This window comes from Balaenoptera physalus (genome assembly GCF_965194825.1).
Source record: "Balaenoptera physalus genome assembly, chromosome: 10".
Lineage (NCBI taxonomy): Eukaryota > Metazoa > Chordata > Mammalia > Artiodactyla > Balaenopteridae > Balaenoptera > Balaenoptera physalus.
In genome coordinates, this window is record NC_138889.1 from 63,267,182 (window position 1) to 63,283,593 (window position 16,412).

Below are 16,412 nucleotides of genomic sequence, written 5' to 3' on the forward strand. Positions count from 1 at the left end.
AGGAAATGTCTCTAACATCTCTTCCTTTCTATAATATTATTCAAGCTACAAACATAATCTAGGCCCTTCAACTTCATGCCCTTCCTGCTAGTCACTGTGTCACTCAAATTCAAAATCTTCTGGTTTGCCAATGCTACCTATAAGAGAAAGGAAGAACTCCTCAGTAGGCCACACAGTGCCCTCCATGACAGCATTGAGAGTAACCTCTCCTGTAACCACACAAGGCCATGATCTGACTCCAGTCTGCCTGGCACTTAACATATGCTCCCCTGCACTATGTATAATACACCGGAAAGCACATGCACTTTGGAATTAGATAAGTCTGGAAGCCCTACTTGCCTGGATTAAGGTATGTCTTCCCTGCCTCTTTATTATTATTATTTTTTTCTGGCTATCATCTTTTCTTTCCCTTCCTCCCTTCCTCCCTTCCTCTCTTTCTCTCTTTCTTTCTTTCTTTCCTGCGTTGGATCTTTGTTGCTGCACACAGGCTTTCTCTAGTTGCAGCGAGCGGGGGCTACTCTTTGTTGCAGTGCACAGGCTTCTCATTGCGGTGGCTTCTCTTGTTGCAGAGCACGGGCTCTAGGAGTGTGGGCTTCAGTAGTTGCAGCACACAGGCTCAGTAGTTGCAGCACACAGGCTCAGTAGTTGCAGCACACAGGCTCAGCAGTTGTGGCTCGCGGGCTCTAGAGTGCAGGCTCAGTAGTTGCGGTGCACGGGCTTAGCTGCTCCGCAGCATGTGGGATCTTCCCAGACCAGGGCTCGAACCCGTGTCCCCTGCATTAGCAGGCAGATTCTTAACCACTGAGCCACCATTCCCTGCCTCTTTAATCCCTTCTCCATTTCTGTCCCCCAAGTGATCTTTCTAGAATTCAAATCTGATCCAGTCACTCACCTAAGTGCTTAAAGTTCTTCCACAGTTAATCAGCCACTACACATAAAATCCAAACTCCTTAGCATAGCATATAAGGCCTTACATGATCTCACACCTGCCTCCCTTTCCAGTCTTCCTACTTCCTCATTACGCCCCACCTTCTACTTGGATGCTCCAATAATACTACACCTTATACAGTGACCTGTCAGTGCTGTTCTCTCCCTCTCACCTCCCACCTTGCACATGTTGCTCCTCCTGCTTAGAGGGCCCTCTGCCTCTCTCCTTGGCTGGTTAATTTCTAGTCATTTTCCACATCAGCTAAAGTGCCACTTCTCTGGGGAGCCTCTCCTGATCCCTTTCCCACCATTTTCTGTGCTCCCAGAGAGCTCTGTGCTTCTCTGTATTACAGCAGTTATTACATCTGCTTATTTCACTAACTCTTCCATTGGACTATGAGCAGCCTGAGAGTAGGGCCTATGTCTTCATTATCCTTCACAGCTAAGACAGTGCCTTTGTAAATGCTCAGGGTATACTTGATGAATGGATAAATGAATGAAAAGGATTTTCCCACCATATACATAAGGCTGGCATAACAAATAACTTTATTATTACTTTAAGCCGACAACATTGCAACTCAGAGTGTCGTACTGACTTGTCTCACGTAACAACTGTGTGGTAGAGCTAGTATAAAAAGCCAGATCTTCAGAGACCCAGACCAATGTCCAGACCTCTCCCCTGACTCTAAGCTCATATTTCCAACTGCCTAATTAACACCACCACTTAGATGTTTACATAGCCATCTCAAACTTAACATGGCCAAAATTTTTCTGCATTTCCTCCCCACCGCCCAACAAAAATTTCTCCCAGTCCGTCCTGTTTCAGTACACAATAACATCAGCCATGGTGTTGCCAACTACTCAAGTCAAAGCAAAACAAATTCATAAAACCTGAAAGTCAAGCTTGATTATTTCTTTCCCTTACGTCCCATATCCAATCCACCAGCAAGTCTTGTAGGCTCTACTTCAAAACATATTCTAATTTCATCCACTTTTCTCCATCTCTGCCACCCTACCCGCCCCGCCCCCAACTCCAAAACTATCATTTCTCACCCAGGCTACTGCAATAGTCTTAACTGCCCTCCTCGAAAGCCTCCCTACAATCCGTTCTCCTCAAAGCAGCCAGAAAGATCTTTTTGAAAAATGCAAATCAGCTCACCTCACTCCTATTTTTAACACCATCCAAAATCTTCACTGTACTCTCAAAAAAATTAAACAAATTTAGCAGTATCTACAAGGCCTTACAGATCTGACTCTGCTAAACTCCTTGACTTCATATGGTACTATTTTTCTCTTGCTCACTATAATTCAGTCCCATTGGCCTTCTTTTTTGGTCCCAAGACATGCCTAACTCGTTCCCACTGATTTATACTTGCTTCTCCCTCCACTTGACACACGTATGCTTCCAAATCTTCAAATTGCTAAGTCTTCTTCATTCAGGTCTTAGTTCAAATATCACCTCCTCAGAAGCATTCCATAAACCACTGTATTGAAAGTAGCACCTCTCCTCTAGTCGTTCTCTATCCTATCACCCTACTTTTCTCAGAGCACCTATCACCATTTGGGGTTATCCTGCTTGCTACTTATTCATTACTTGTGTTTCCCCCATTAGAAAGTAAACTTCACAAGAGCAAGGACCTTGGTTGTCCTGTTCACTGCTGAATTACTGGACCTAGGAATATTCCTGATATCCTGAAGTCACAAGTATTTGAAGAAGGGAAGAATGAATAAACAATACAGATTACATACTTAATAAATGCTTGATGAATGTGTGAGTGAATGAATTAGGGAGTGGAATGGAAAGGGAAAAAAAAAGTGGAAGCACTGTTATTTAATATTTTTATAGCCACTCACTCTTCTCCACCCTCACTGCCTTTGCTCTTGCTCAGATCTCCACCATCTCTTAGACGACTGCAGTACTCCCAACTAATTTCTTCTCCTTTCCCCAAGCTGAGCCCTCCAAAAATAACTTCCACACTTCTACCAGACTTAATCATTCTGAGACATAGATCTGAACATGTTATAAGCCCAAGCTTCTTATTATGTTGTTAGAAAGGCCTCACCAACCTTATCACTCACTGTTACCCCCCTACATTTAACCTATACTCCAGTAATGCAGGCATTCTTACAGTTCCCAGAATATTCCAGGCTGTTTAATGCCTCCAAGCCTTTGCATATCTTTTCATTTTGCTGGACCACTCTTCCATACCTCAAAGACTTTTGACTACCTACTGAACTCAAACTTACTCCTCAAGAACCATCTCAAGCATCTTCTCTGTTAAGTCTTTCTTTAATGATTCCCCCAAGCAGAGTTAATCACTCCCTCCTTTGTCACCACAGTACATAACACATACTTATAATATACTACCATCATTTGTTTCCATGTCCGTCTTTCCCTATGTGACTATTAGCCCCCTGAAAGCAGGAGCCATGTCTCCATGTTTGTGTCCCCAGCACCGTATATGGCATATTCAAGCACTCAATAATTGCTGACTGAAGGAATGAATGGATAGATCTTAACTCCTCAACCTGGTGTTTAAAGTCAACCTCGGGACTTCCCTGGTGGTCCAGTGGTTAAGAATCCATCTTGTTGCCCAGTCACTGAGCCGCCGCCGAGGACTCAGCAGCCTCCCCCTCGAGCCCCCTCGCTTCCTGACGCTCCGCACCCCCCCCACCCGCCTTCTCCAGCCGCCGCCTTCCGAAGGCCGTTTCCACCGAGGAAAAGGAATGGTATCGTATGTCCGCTATCCAGAACCTCCACTCTTTTGACCCCTTTGCTGATGCAAGTAAGGGTGATGATCTGCTCCTGCTGGCACTGAGGATTATATCCATATAAGAATTCAACAGAGAAACGGCAGGAAGAGCCTTACTACTGTCCAAGGGATCGCTGATGATTATGATAAAAAGAAACTAGTGAAGGCATTTAAGAAGAAATTTGCCTGCAATGGTACTGTAATTGAGCATCCAGAATATGGAGAATTCAGCTACAGGGTGACCAGCGCAAGAACATATGCCAGTTCCTCGTAGAGATAGCACTGGCTAAGGACGATCAGCTGAAGGTTCATAAGTTTTAAGTGCTTCTGGCTCACTGAAGCTTAAGTGAGGATTTCCTTGCAATGAGTAGAATTTTCCTTCTGTCCCTTGTCACAAGTTTAAAAACCTCACAGCTTGTGTAATGTAACCATTTGGGGTCTGCTTTTAACTTGGACTAGTGTAACTCCTTCATGCAATAAACTGAAAAGAACCAAAAAAAAAAAAAAAAAAAAAGAATCCATCTTGTAATGCAGGGGACGCCAGTTCCACCCCTGGTCAGGGAACTAAGATCCCACGTGCTGCAGGATGCAGCACAACTTGAGAGCCCACGTGCCGCAGCTACAGAGCCCACATGCTCTGGAGCCCACGCGCCGCAATGAAAGATCCCGCGTGCCGCAACTAAGACCCAACGCAGCCAAAAAAATAAAATAAATAAATAAATATTTAAAATAACAAAGTCAACCTCATATTGGCTCCAACCCATGTTTCTAGATTTAGTACTTAATCCTCTCTTACTTGCTGATTCCCCAAACGCATCCTTCTTTCTCACATTTACTTGGGGCCTTTATTCCTGATGCTCTCTATGGTGAAATTTAAATCATCGGGTGGCTCCTTCTCCATGAAGTCTTCCCTAACCCCTCCAATGAGATTTACTTCCCAAATAGCACTTTTTTTTTCAATTGATAAGGTATTTAGAGCTTATTTTATAATTATAGCCTTTCCAACTGGACTACATGTACTATTTTTCTAACTGAACTGTGTAAGCTCCTTGAAGGTATGAAACATGAATTAGCGTCTTTCCTCTCAACCTAAGTACCTAACATGGTAGCTTGCACAAAGCAAGCAGGTATCACTAAATGTTTTATCAGTGGAGAATAGTATGTTTAATAGTATGCTTAAAGATATCATGCTTGGGATTCCCTGGTGGCGCAGTGGTTGAGAATCTGCCTGCCAATGCAGGGGACACAGGTTCGAGCCCTGGTCTGGGAAGATCCCACATGCCGCGGGGCGACTAGGCCCGTGAGCCACAACTACTGAGCCTGCGCGTCTGGAGCCTGTGCTCCGCAACGGTAGAAGCCGCGATAGTGAGAGGCCCGCGCACCGCGATGAAGAGTGGCCCCCGCTCGCCGCAACTAGAGGAAGCCCTCGCACAGAAACGAAGACCCAACACAGCCATAAATAAATAAATAAATAAATAAATAAAATTAAAAAAAAAAAAAAGATATCATGCTTCCACTCCTTCATATATGTGCTTTTAGCTTGGCGTAAACTGGCCTCCTAGCCATATGATAAACTTTACCCCTCCTTTAAGAATCAGCCCAATGACATATCATCTCTGAAGTCTCCCCTAACTCTCCCAAATACACTTTCACACTCCTCCCATGCACCTGTGATACCTGTATATAGCTCTACTCATCACACTACATCATCATTATCACTTGATGGGTCCCTCTCCCCACTAGACCATAAACTCTTTTGGAGCACAGATAGTCTCTTTAACCATTTATGAACTCCCAAGACCAAATAAAGTATCTGACAAAATTAAATGCTCAATAAATATATGGTGAATTTTGAAAACAGTAAATCCATGTTATAGAGTACACCAGCAATAGATATCATGGAGTCACATCACCAGGTTCAAATCCCAGGTCTACTTACAAGCTATCCAACCTTAATAAATTACTTGGCAGTGCCTCAGTTTTCACTCATCCGGAAGGTGAAGACAATAATAGTATTAAAATATAATTAAAAGAGTTAATGTATGTAAAATGCTTGGTATAATGCCTGGCATTATACCAGTATGCACTAAAAAAGTTAGCTATTATTTGTTATCATTAGAATAGAAGGAGAAAAGTCTGCTTCTGCAAGGCGCTAAATGACAGGCTCAAGAAGAGGTTAGGTTCAATCCTATGGGCAATGGGGAATAAAATGCCACTGGAGATCTCCTTAGTAACAGACACATTCAGTTACTGAGAATATCCTATTGGGAAGGGGGAAAGAGGGCAGAGGGAACACAAACCTTGGCAGGGCTACGCTCTCTGCCTCCAGCTTCCCCTTTCCCCACTGGTTCTCCCTAGTTGCTCAGGGCCAAAAGCCCCATGGTCATAACTCAGCATCCTCCTGGGAAAGCTGCACTTTAGAGGGAACTAATGAGTTTATGTTTACCTACAGATTTTCCTCTGAGGAGCAGAGAGATAACAAATGACTTCAAGAAGGGAAAACACAAAAATAAAATAGAGAAGAGGAATGACGCTGGATGGATTATCCTGGGTTGGCTTTCATGGAGTAAGCTTTTAGGCCAAATAGCCCCAAGTGGACTGAGACTAAACTCCTCAGAGGCATTCTCTGTCAGTGCATGTGCCTCCATGGGTCAAAGATGCAAAGAAGCAGGATCTGGAAAAGGAGGGCTAAAAAGATGAAGCTATAGAAATAAGAATTCTAGCCCAGTATGAAGAACATTGCAACAGGGGAATTCAAAGAGGGAACAGGCTGACCATAGAATGATAAGCTCCCTATCATTAGAGGGATTTAAACACAGACGAGGTGATCACTTGCTGGGAGTGTTCAACATGCGTGGATGGACTAGATTTAAGATTCAAGTTCAGGGCTTCCCTGGTGGTGCAGTGCTTAAGAATCCGCCTGCCAAGGCAGGGGACACGGGTTCGATCCCTGGTCCGGGAAGATCGCACATGCCATGGAGCAACTAAGCCCGTGTGCCACAACTACTCAGCCTGTGCTCTAGAGCCCGCAAGCCACAACTACTGAGCCTGAGTGCCACAATTACTGAAGCCCACGCGCCTAGAGCTCATGCTCCGCAACAAGAGAAGCCACTGCAACGAGAAGCCTGCGCATGGCAACAAAGAGCAGTCCCCGCTCGTCACAACTAGAGAAAACCCACGCGCAGCAACGAAGACCCAACGCAGCCAAAAAATAATTAAATAAAACAAATTTATTTTTTAAAAAAAAGATTCAAGTTCAATAAGCATCTGAATATCTACTCTGTGCTAGCCACTGAGAGAGATTAGGTGCTGGGAACACAGAGATGAAAAATGGTATGGTTCTGTCCCCTCAAGGAGTTCATTGCGCGGTGGGGGAGACAAACAAAACAACATGGTAAGTGTTGATAGATGTCTATACAGAGTGCTGTTGGGGCGGAAAGCAGGTCCTCAGATACTGTGCCTATGACTCACTGGTAAGGAGCAATATGGCACTAATTAAAAATGAAGATGCTTCATAAGCAGTTTATAAGCAAAGAATACTGTCAGGCACTACTGTGTTATTGCCGGAACAGAGTTCATCAGTTAACCTTTGCAATTTAGTCAACACTTCCTTAAACCTGAGTAGAATCCATATCTACAAACATTCTCATTTATTCAGCAAATGTCTGCTATGCGCCAAGAACTGAGGAATGTAGAGAGATGAGAAAGATAGTCCCTGCACTCAAGAAGTTAGAACATTCCTCTTCATTTTTTCTTCCTCTCTCCTACCCTCCTTTATTGACCGGAGGACACCTTAAATTCCTTCTGGAAGTAGATGAGTTATTAAGTAATGGGTTAACCAAACAAATGACTGCAAAAAGTAAGAGTGAGGGACTCCTCTGGCGGTCCGGTAGTTAAGACTCCACGCTTCCAATGCAGGGGACGTGGGTTCGATCCCTGGTCCGGGGAACTAAGATCCCATATGCTCTGTGGCACAGCCAAAAAAAAAGAGCTGGGGATGGGAGGTTTATAATGGGAAGCCAAATGGGAAGGAAAGACTGTCTGCAAATAGGGTGTCTGCCAGAGTATGAGACTCTGACTGCACAAAAAGACAAAGGTTACAGAATTGGAGGTTACATGTAGGCCTTTTTGTGTATAACTTCCCTATCACCATTTTTTTCTTCTCTCATCCCAAGATTATTTGCACAGATTATTAATAATAATTATACCCTCATTTGGTCATTCCCTAGTATCTACCGAGTACCCAATAGAAATTGTAGGAAACACAAGGCACAGTAAAATCCTGGGATCCAAGACTTTCAAAGCTGCGGGAAACCTCTAGAAGGTCATCTAGTCCAAATCTATCATTTCACAGATGAAGAATTAAGGTATGGAATCTTTCATGAGTTGGCATCTTCAAACATTTATTGAATCATACTCTATGCCAGGCACCAGGGATATAAGGATGGATAGGGCTTTCAAGGAGAACTCAGTCTCATGGGAGAGACTGACAAATAGCGTTACCCCAGTCAAATCACCTCTGTAAATGAAGTCCTACACTTATATAGTAGAAATGTCTAACATAAGACAGTATGGGAAGCATATAGTACTCACACTGCCCAGAGTGGTTAAAAGCACAGATGTAGGAGTCATCTTGGATTTGAACCCTACCTCTGTCACTTACCTAGCTATGTGACAGTGGGCAAGTTACTTAAACTCTCTATGCCTCAGTTTCCATATCTGCAGAATGAACAAAACCATAATAATACCTACCTTGTAAGGTTGTGGTACGAAATTAGATAATGCATATAAAATACTTGGCACCAGGACCTGGCACAGAGTAAGTACTCTATATCATTTTACCTTTAGCACTCTCCTGCTGAGCCCTGGCCTCAGAATCCTTCTCAATACAACCTTCTAAGCATCTGTTATCATTTGGCTGTCTCTGCGATAAAACAAAATCTGCTATTTCTAGTCTAGAATCTAGGTCTATTGTTTACTACTCTAGTTTTTTCCCCCCACTACATTATGCTACTACTCATTTTACACGTCTTAAAAAAAAAAAAATCCAAAGATATATGGTCAGATGTCCAAGATTAAACTTCAGTCACACATGCGTCAATCCCTCAATAAGATCTTGGCTTTAACCAAGAATTCCTAGAGAAAAAAATCCCTGGAAACAAGGAACATTTATCAAATGTCTACAGGGAGAGACCCACAGGAGGAAAAACAAAAAACAAAACAAAACAGTCCAAGATTACTACTTTGAAGAAGCAAGTGATGGGAACTTCTACAGCCTCCCTGAGAAGAGAAGATATAACATAGACTGCTACTTCCTCCTTGATGTACCCACCACACATATTCCACTGACACAGCACCTGTGACACATTTTTGTACTTATTTATCACTTTCTCTCCACCCAGGCTAGTCTGTGAACTCCTTGAAGGCAGTTATCACACATTATCCATCTTGGTAATGATCAAGCATAGCACAGTACCTAGCACACAGAAGGTGCTTCCAAAAAGTTTGATGAATTGATAAATGAACACAGAGAAAACTATGAAACACAAGGAAAGAAGATATCATTGTAAATCAGAATAGTTCTACAAAGCAAGAGAGCCTTGGGCTAGAACCTTAAAGTACAGGTGGGATTTGGAAAGACACGGGGGAAAGGAAAGGTACTCTAGGAAGACAGGACAGCATGAACAAAGACCTGGCAGTAATCAGAAACATGGTACACAGTATGTTAGAGCTTTAGTCATGACTTAGTCCAATAGTTCAAATCTCATAGAGATGCTGTAAACATTCAATAAAAAAGCACACACTGGGCTTCCGTGGTGGCGCAGTGGTTGAGAGTCCGCCTGCCAATGCAGGGGACATGGGTTTGAGCCCTGGTCTGGGAGGATCCCACATGCCGTGGAGCAACTGGACCCATGAGCCACAATTGCTGAGCCTGTGCGTCTGGAGCCTGTTCTCCGCAACAGGAGAGGCCACGGTAGTGAGAGGCCCGCGCACCGCCATGAGGAGTGGCCCCCGCTTGCCGCAACGAGAGAGAGCCCTCGCGCAGAGGCGGGGACCCAACACAGCCAGATATAAATAAATAAATAATTTAAAAACCAAAAAAAAGGGAAATAAAGTTAAAAAAAAAAAAAAGCACATACTACTAAGGAGAGGAGCTTATTACCACTACTCAAAAATAATAATCACCTTTATGCCAGGCACCATACTGAGTGAAGGGACTGCAACAATGAGCAAGACAGACTTGGACTCCGCTCTCATGTAGCTAAGAGTCTAGTGGGGAAGACAGACAGTTAAAATAATGTTTGCTAGAGCTGGGTTAGAGGAAGTACAGGGGGGCTGAAGGAACATAAAGTAGGGTCACCCAATCAGTTGGCAGTAAGAGAAAGCTCTCTGATTTTCAAAGTGTGGCTTGAGATACTCAAGGGGTTCTGAGTCCCTTCAAGGACCACAAGTCTTCAAAGTGAGATTTTTTTTTTTGAATAAAGGGTTTCACGACTGAAGGTTTAAAACCCACCAATCTAGTCCAATCTCCTCTTTTAACAAGAATAAAACAAGGCCCAGAAGAGGCAAATTACGCACTAAAGGCAATAATAGCTCAAGTTAACTGTCGGGTGAGATACCTGCTTTGAACTTGAGCTGGAAACTACTCACTAATCTGCATGATATCACATCATTTTGGCAGATGAACAACTACTGGGAGTAGACACATTTGGAATTCATAGGCACTAGCCAGGCAGGCAGGCTGGCCCTGACTGGATGTAGAAGTGCTTTTTCACTTTAGGTCCCAAACCAGCTCTCTGTGCCAAGATGATGCCTCCAATTCTTCTCATGGTTGGCCAGCTCCCCCTTCAAGAAGGAACTCACTGGCTCCAGGAATAGGTCTGCTTCTGGGCCTCCAAGATGGTACCCATGCTTTATCCTCTCTAACATTCTCAAGCACCCTGTGGTTTAGCAAGTTGAAAAACTTAGCCAGTCATCATAGCGTTTAATACCTAGCCCTAGCCTGAGCTGGCTAGACCCATCTCTCATCTCCCTAATTGCCACTGGGCTCATCACTCCCCATGACCAGGGGTTCAGCAGAATCAAGTTATAGGTAAATTAAAGGACCTGTATAGAAAAACCAATATTCCTTTAGTTAACCTCCACTTTGAATCTCTCAGGAATGAAATGCTGCTTCACATTTTGCAGATGCGACTTTTGTATATTAAGAAAAGGGTAGTTTACTTTGGTAAGATGAGTCTGGCGTGAGAAACGGAACCGAGGCATTCAGTATAGCACGGCAGTGTAAAACTTAGTTCAGTACAGCACAGGCAGACCTGGGATGGAATCTGCACTTCCCCTCACAAACTGTGGAATCCTAGGAATGCTACTTAACCTCTCTTGCCTCAGTCTCATTTATAAAATGCGGTAAACACCAACTAATTCATAGGGCTGCTGTTAGTAATGAGATAATGCAGGCTTTAAACAGGGGCTGGTTTATGGTAAGGGCTCAATAAACAGCAGCCTTTTCTATTGGTAGCTCTTTTCCTAAGCCCTCTTTTCTATTCACCTCTCAAAAACAGGAGAAGCAGTGAGCAAAGCCTAAATTACCTTAACTAAATACTATAGAAAGTAATAATGAAACGGACAAGAGAAAAGGAAAGGAACATAAATAAACTGATGGTTGCTATTCCAGACTACTTATCATGCTAACGGCATCTGATATTGTAAAACATAGGCCCGATATCCTAAAGAACAAATCAGAGCATGCAATCTTTCCAAAGAAGTGGCAAGGACTGCATCTTAGCTAGGCTATCCATTACTCTTTTATAATAAATCTGAGCTCCACAGCAGTCTCTCTACCAAGCAGAAGGTACTGTAGGAGAGCAACTCTGATGCCATATGCTTCTTTATAAACCTAACCTTTAATTTTTCAGCTCAAACCCATCTCCATCATAAAGACTTCACTGAATCCCCCAGCAGACTTGAGTGCTTGTCTCTTGTGCCCCACTGAATCTGTTACACACTTCCATTACAGCAATTATCTAGTATTGCAGTGGGCCATTTGCATGTCTCTTCTCTACACTATAAATTGGTAAAGATCCTGTCTTACTCATCTTTGGATTCCCAGTGCATAAAACACAGTAGACCCCCATAATTACAAATTAAAGGATGGATTTCACCTTCTCCTTCACTAGTTAAGGCTACTAAGAAACAGCTGGGGAGATAGAAGTATCAAAAGAAACTCACAAACTAAGGTCTGCCAGACCATACCCCTGCCCGCCCCTCCTTTTTTTTGAGCTTGAAGGGATGTCTGTTCCTGCTTCTCAGAGTTACTTTTTTAAACACACAAGGAAAAGGATAGAACCATCCACACAGAATTTCCAGACAACAGATTATATTACTTCTCAGTAAATGAAACAAGGAACAGAAGTTTCTGGGATGAATGCTAGTGGTTACATATAAAATTGACCTCTAGACATGACTCTCTGGAAGTATAATTAAGATACTAGAAGCTCTTAAGTTCTTAAAACAATAAGGGGAGAAAAGCTAAGAAGCAAAAATCAAAAATGTCTAACATCAAAACTTTCAGTTCTTTTCTCCTTTGCCAAAACTTTTGCTCTTTATCTCAATGAACCCTGATATATGTAACTGAAATCTGGCCCCCCTCAAAGGAGAGCCCATGACTAACAAACCATGTATAATAACTTAAATACAGTACTTACTTTTTCAAGGCACTTTCAAATATATCTCATTGAACTACAACCAACCATAATCACAGAAACTTAAAGCTGAAAGGGGTCTTGGAAGTCATTTCCACGACTACCCCACCTCACCAACCGAGTGGTATCCAAACATCCCTAGTCTTTAGTGACTGAAAGATATGGGTCTAAAATGTTTCTTTAAAAATCTCTCCCTGCTCTGACCACCTGCCAGTTTCTCAGTCTCCTCCCCTCCAACTCAATGTTCCCAAACAGGTAAACCAAAACCTCCAAGTCATCCCACCACCAAACAACAGTCTTTGCTTCTCAAGTCCACTTCTACTCCCTTTCTCTGGGCCTCATCCCCAATCCTCACCCCCAACACACAGCCAGGGCCTCTAAGATTCTGATCCCTCAGAGATCCCACTGGTTCCATCCCCAACAATCAATCCCCTTTCTCCTATTTCTCCCTGCTGTCCATATGCTGTCATGGGCAAAACCACAAGCACCCCTAGCCATGAATGTACCTTTGGCCTCAGAATCTTTTCCCTTTCCTTTCTCACCTTCTCTCTCTGCTTCTCAGTGCTGTCCCTTCATTCCTTCAAACTCAATGTCTCCTTCCTCCTAGTGATTTCCTTCAAGGACCACTGGTAATTGAATACACCAGTTGTTAAATGCCTGTTATGTAGGTAAAGGGGACATATACCCTCAAGAGCTCACTCTCAAAGAACTTCTAAGTCTAGAAGGAGGGAAGGAGGGAGGAGGGTGGGAGGAGAGGGGAGGGGGAGGGAGAGGTTGAAGAAGTGGAGGAGAGAAAGAGAGAGAGAGAGGGAGAGAGAATCACTTATCCGTTAAGACTCATCTCCTCTGGGAAGCCTTCCCTAGCCCAAACTGAATTGGTCCCCTCTTCTCAGTGCCACCATTATACCTCCGATGCAGTGACTAGTCTTCTTGTGCGTCTCCCACCACCATACTGTGGGCTCTTCAATGGGAAGGTCCCTAGCACTTAGCCCAGGACTCGGCACAAAGGGGATACTTGATGTTTGTTAAGTGAGTGAATGGATGAATTCCGGTATACAGTTGTCCATTCATCCATTCGTTCTATCATTCGATGACCAAAACTTTACTGAGCCCACATTATGTACAAAGTTCTAGAATGTAAAGAGCTCTTACGTAAACATAACCCGAAACTCTAATACTAGTAGATAGCACTCTTCCGCGGTCCGCGTCCCCAGCCCCACTGCAAACCTAGACAGTCTCTTCCCTCAGTAAAACCCGGCTTTCCCTTGCAGGAGCCCACGCCCCTCCAACTCAAGCTACCTGGCGGCCCTCTAATCCTCCCAGGACCCCCACCTAATAATCCCAAATCTTAACACCCCAACCCCTCTGGCTTCTCTCCCTGTCCTCCATCTCCACCCTTGAGGTTACTGCAAGTTTTCTGCCCCACGACCGCCTCCGAGTCCCTGAGTCCTGGAGTCCAGGGTACCTCAGATTTCCCCCTCCCCGCACCCGTCCCCCGTTGGCTCCTTTCCTCTCAGGATTCCATCTCTCCTAGGACCCCCACTTCCGATACCTCCCCTCCCTTCCCTTCAGTTTCAGGTTGGGTCTCTCCTCTCCTCGACTCTCAACTCTTCTTACCTCATCCAACTCCCGTTCCCCGGCAGCACCTGCTCCAACCTCCACCTCCACCACCGCCGCCATCTTCACAGCTCTCCCCCTCCCCGCAGGCCCCGCGCGAGCCAGCTGCTTCCGCCGCTCAAGTGCTCCTAGCCAATCGGCGGTGCGGGCTCCGGCAGAGGGGGCGGGACACCAAGATAGGCGGAGACCTGAGGCGAACTAAGAGACCATCTACCTGCTACCCACTTAAAGGTCAAGGAGGGACGGATTCCGTACACTTCTAACATTCCGCGGGGAAGCGTTCTTGGAAAATGAGAAATCGGCCTTGTATTATTTTCAGTGCAAATATTTCACCAATTTCCCCCTTGGAGAGCCAAAGAGAAGGGTCCCTAAACCGTCTACTTTCGCGACGCTCCCTCACTCTGGGCAACAGGAGTGAAGCGTGGAGACTAAGAACTACATTTCCTAGAACGCATGGAAGCTGACCCGGAAGTTTAAATTCCGCTCTCTCTAGAGGAGATTGGAACGAGTGAAATATACATAAACCACCCGAATGTATTTTCCTGGCAATAGCACATACCTTCTTACCTCGGTGGGAGTCATTTTCCGGAAACAGCGGCTTCTTGAGGCCCCAGAACGAATTCACGGACTTCGGGAGGCGGAAGAGTGGCGCTTCGGGTCAGAAGGCGGAGGTCAGAGAGCAGAATTGGCGGGAGAATGGGTTTGTGGCCCAGGATCTGAGGCAGCGGTGGCTCTTCGAGGTCCATTATCCCGGGTGAGGGTCGTTGGGGTTGTCGATGGGGAGGGGAATGGACGAAAGGGAGGAAGGGTGACCATCAAGGAAGTGGACAGAACAGCGCATTCCGAGGAGCCGTGGAAGTAGCGGCTTAGGCTCCCGAAGCTGAGAGCTGAAGAGCCTTGCGGGACTTGCACGGCCCCCAAACTGCTTCTTAGGCTCTCACGCCTCAGGATCCACTTCACACAGCTCCGTACTCTTTCCTATGCCCACACTCTGCGTCCCCAGCTCCTACCTTTACCCTCGTCCTGTATACCTTATTCACTATGCTGCACCCCGACTTACAGCTTCCTAACTCATTTCCAACCCGCTGCCTCCTAACCAGGACTGTCAACTTTTGAGCTTCAGGGAACATTCTCACAACTCCTTTCCCCAATTCACCTCAGCTAATTCCATATTATCAAAGCATTCCTAATAATATTATCTATAAGGTAAGGTTAGTCACAGATATTTATTAGAGCTTACTAAGTGTCAGGCACTGTCCTTTGTATTTACATAAATTATTTTATTGAATCCTCTTTATTTTAATTTTTTTTTTTAATTAAAAAATTTTTTATTTTCTTAGGTTGCTCTGGGTCTTAGTTGCAGCAGGCAGGTTCCTTGTTTGCAGCTCACGGACTCCTTAGTTGTGGCATGTGAACTCTTAGTTGCAGCATGCGTGTGGGATCTAGTTCCCTGACCAGGGATGGAACCCGTGTCCCCTGTATTGGAAGGCAGATTCTTAACCACTGTGCCACCAGGGAAGTCCCCGAATCCTCTTTACAAAAATAAAATAAAATAAAAGTACTTCTGAATACTATCCAAGTTTATATGTGTTACAAATATCTTTCAGTCATTCGTTTGTATTTTAACCTTGTTTGTGTTACCTTATTTTTCATATTTCCATCTTTGATCCATTTGAGTAAAATTTTAAAAATATGTTATGAGGTAGGGATCTGCTTTTACTTTTCTTCACATTGTGAACCGGTTTTCTTTTTTTCTTTTTTTTTTTACATCTTTATTGGTGTATAACTGCTTTGCAATGTTGTGTTAGTTTCTGCTGTATAGCAAAGTGAATCAGCTATATGTATACATATATCCCCATATCCCCTCCCTCTTGAGCCTCCCTCCTACCCTCCCTATCCCATCCCTCTAGGTGTGAACCAGTTTTCTGAACACCATTTATTACTTCATCTTTTTCTGGCAAAATCGTGCTCTATCTTACAATCAACTTAACAGGTTGTAAATTCCCATTTATATGAGTCTGTTTCTGGAATCTATTTGCTTGTTTCTATAGGCCATATGTTGAAATACTGTGACTTTGTAATTCTTTTCAGAGTTGGTCTCCACTTCTTTGATCTGTCTTTTTAGAATTGTCTTAGCAATTCGTGGCCCTTTATTGGTTGATGACTTTGTCGTGATTGCCAGCAACTTCTGCTGGAATTCTGATTAGAATTATGTTGACTTAATAAACTACTCTTTTCTTTTTTTTTTTTTAATTTATTTTATTTATTTTTGGCTGCATTGGGTCTTCGTTGCTGCGTGGGCTTTCTCTAGTTGCAGCGAGCGGGGGCTACTCTTCGTTGCTGTGCGCAGGCTTCTCACTGCGGTGGCTTCTCTTGTTGTGGAGCACGGGCTCTAGGCGCGCGGGCTTCAGTA

The 16,412-nt window shown here is 44.1% G+C and overlaps 2 protein-coding genes and 1 pseudogene across 5 annotated transcripts in view; 2 read left to right on the forward strand and 1 right to left on the reverse strand.

Annotated features, from left to right (window-relative positions):
* Positions 1-14,115, reverse strand: part of RNF121 (ring finger protein 121) — an 84,937-nt gene extending 70,822 nt beyond the window's left edge. Inside the window, exon 1 of one of the 3 annotated variants that reach the window (XM_082411422.1) lies at positions 14,000-14,115. In XM_082411422.1, the coding sequence (XP_082267548.1) occupies positions 14,000-14,062 (63 nt within the window). In that variant the 5' untranslated portion in view covers positions 14,063-14,115. Of the gene's footprint in view, positions 1-9,866; positions 9,954-12,924; positions 13,087-13,999 lie in introns of those variants that run through there. The other 2 variants (XM_082411423.1, XM_082411425.1) reach the window with 2 other exon arrangements.
* Positions 441-4,086, forward strand: LOC309637232 (eukaryotic translation initiation factor 1 pseudogene; annotated as a pseudogene). The gene has a single exon. The product of its transcript is annotated as a eukaryotic translation initiation factor 1 pseudogene (transcript).
* A 402-nt stretch (positions 14,116-14,517) lies between the features above and the next one.
* XNDC1N (XRCC1 N-terminal domain containing 1, N-terminal like) overlaps positions 14,518-16,412 on the forward strand; it is a gene marked incomplete at its 5' end in the record, with an annotated part of 37,854 nt that continues 35,959 nt past the window's right edge. Inside the window, 1 exon segment of the mRNA XM_082476780.1 lies at positions 14,518-14,670. Coding sequence (XP_082332906.1) covers positions 14,518-14,670 — 153 coding nt within the window.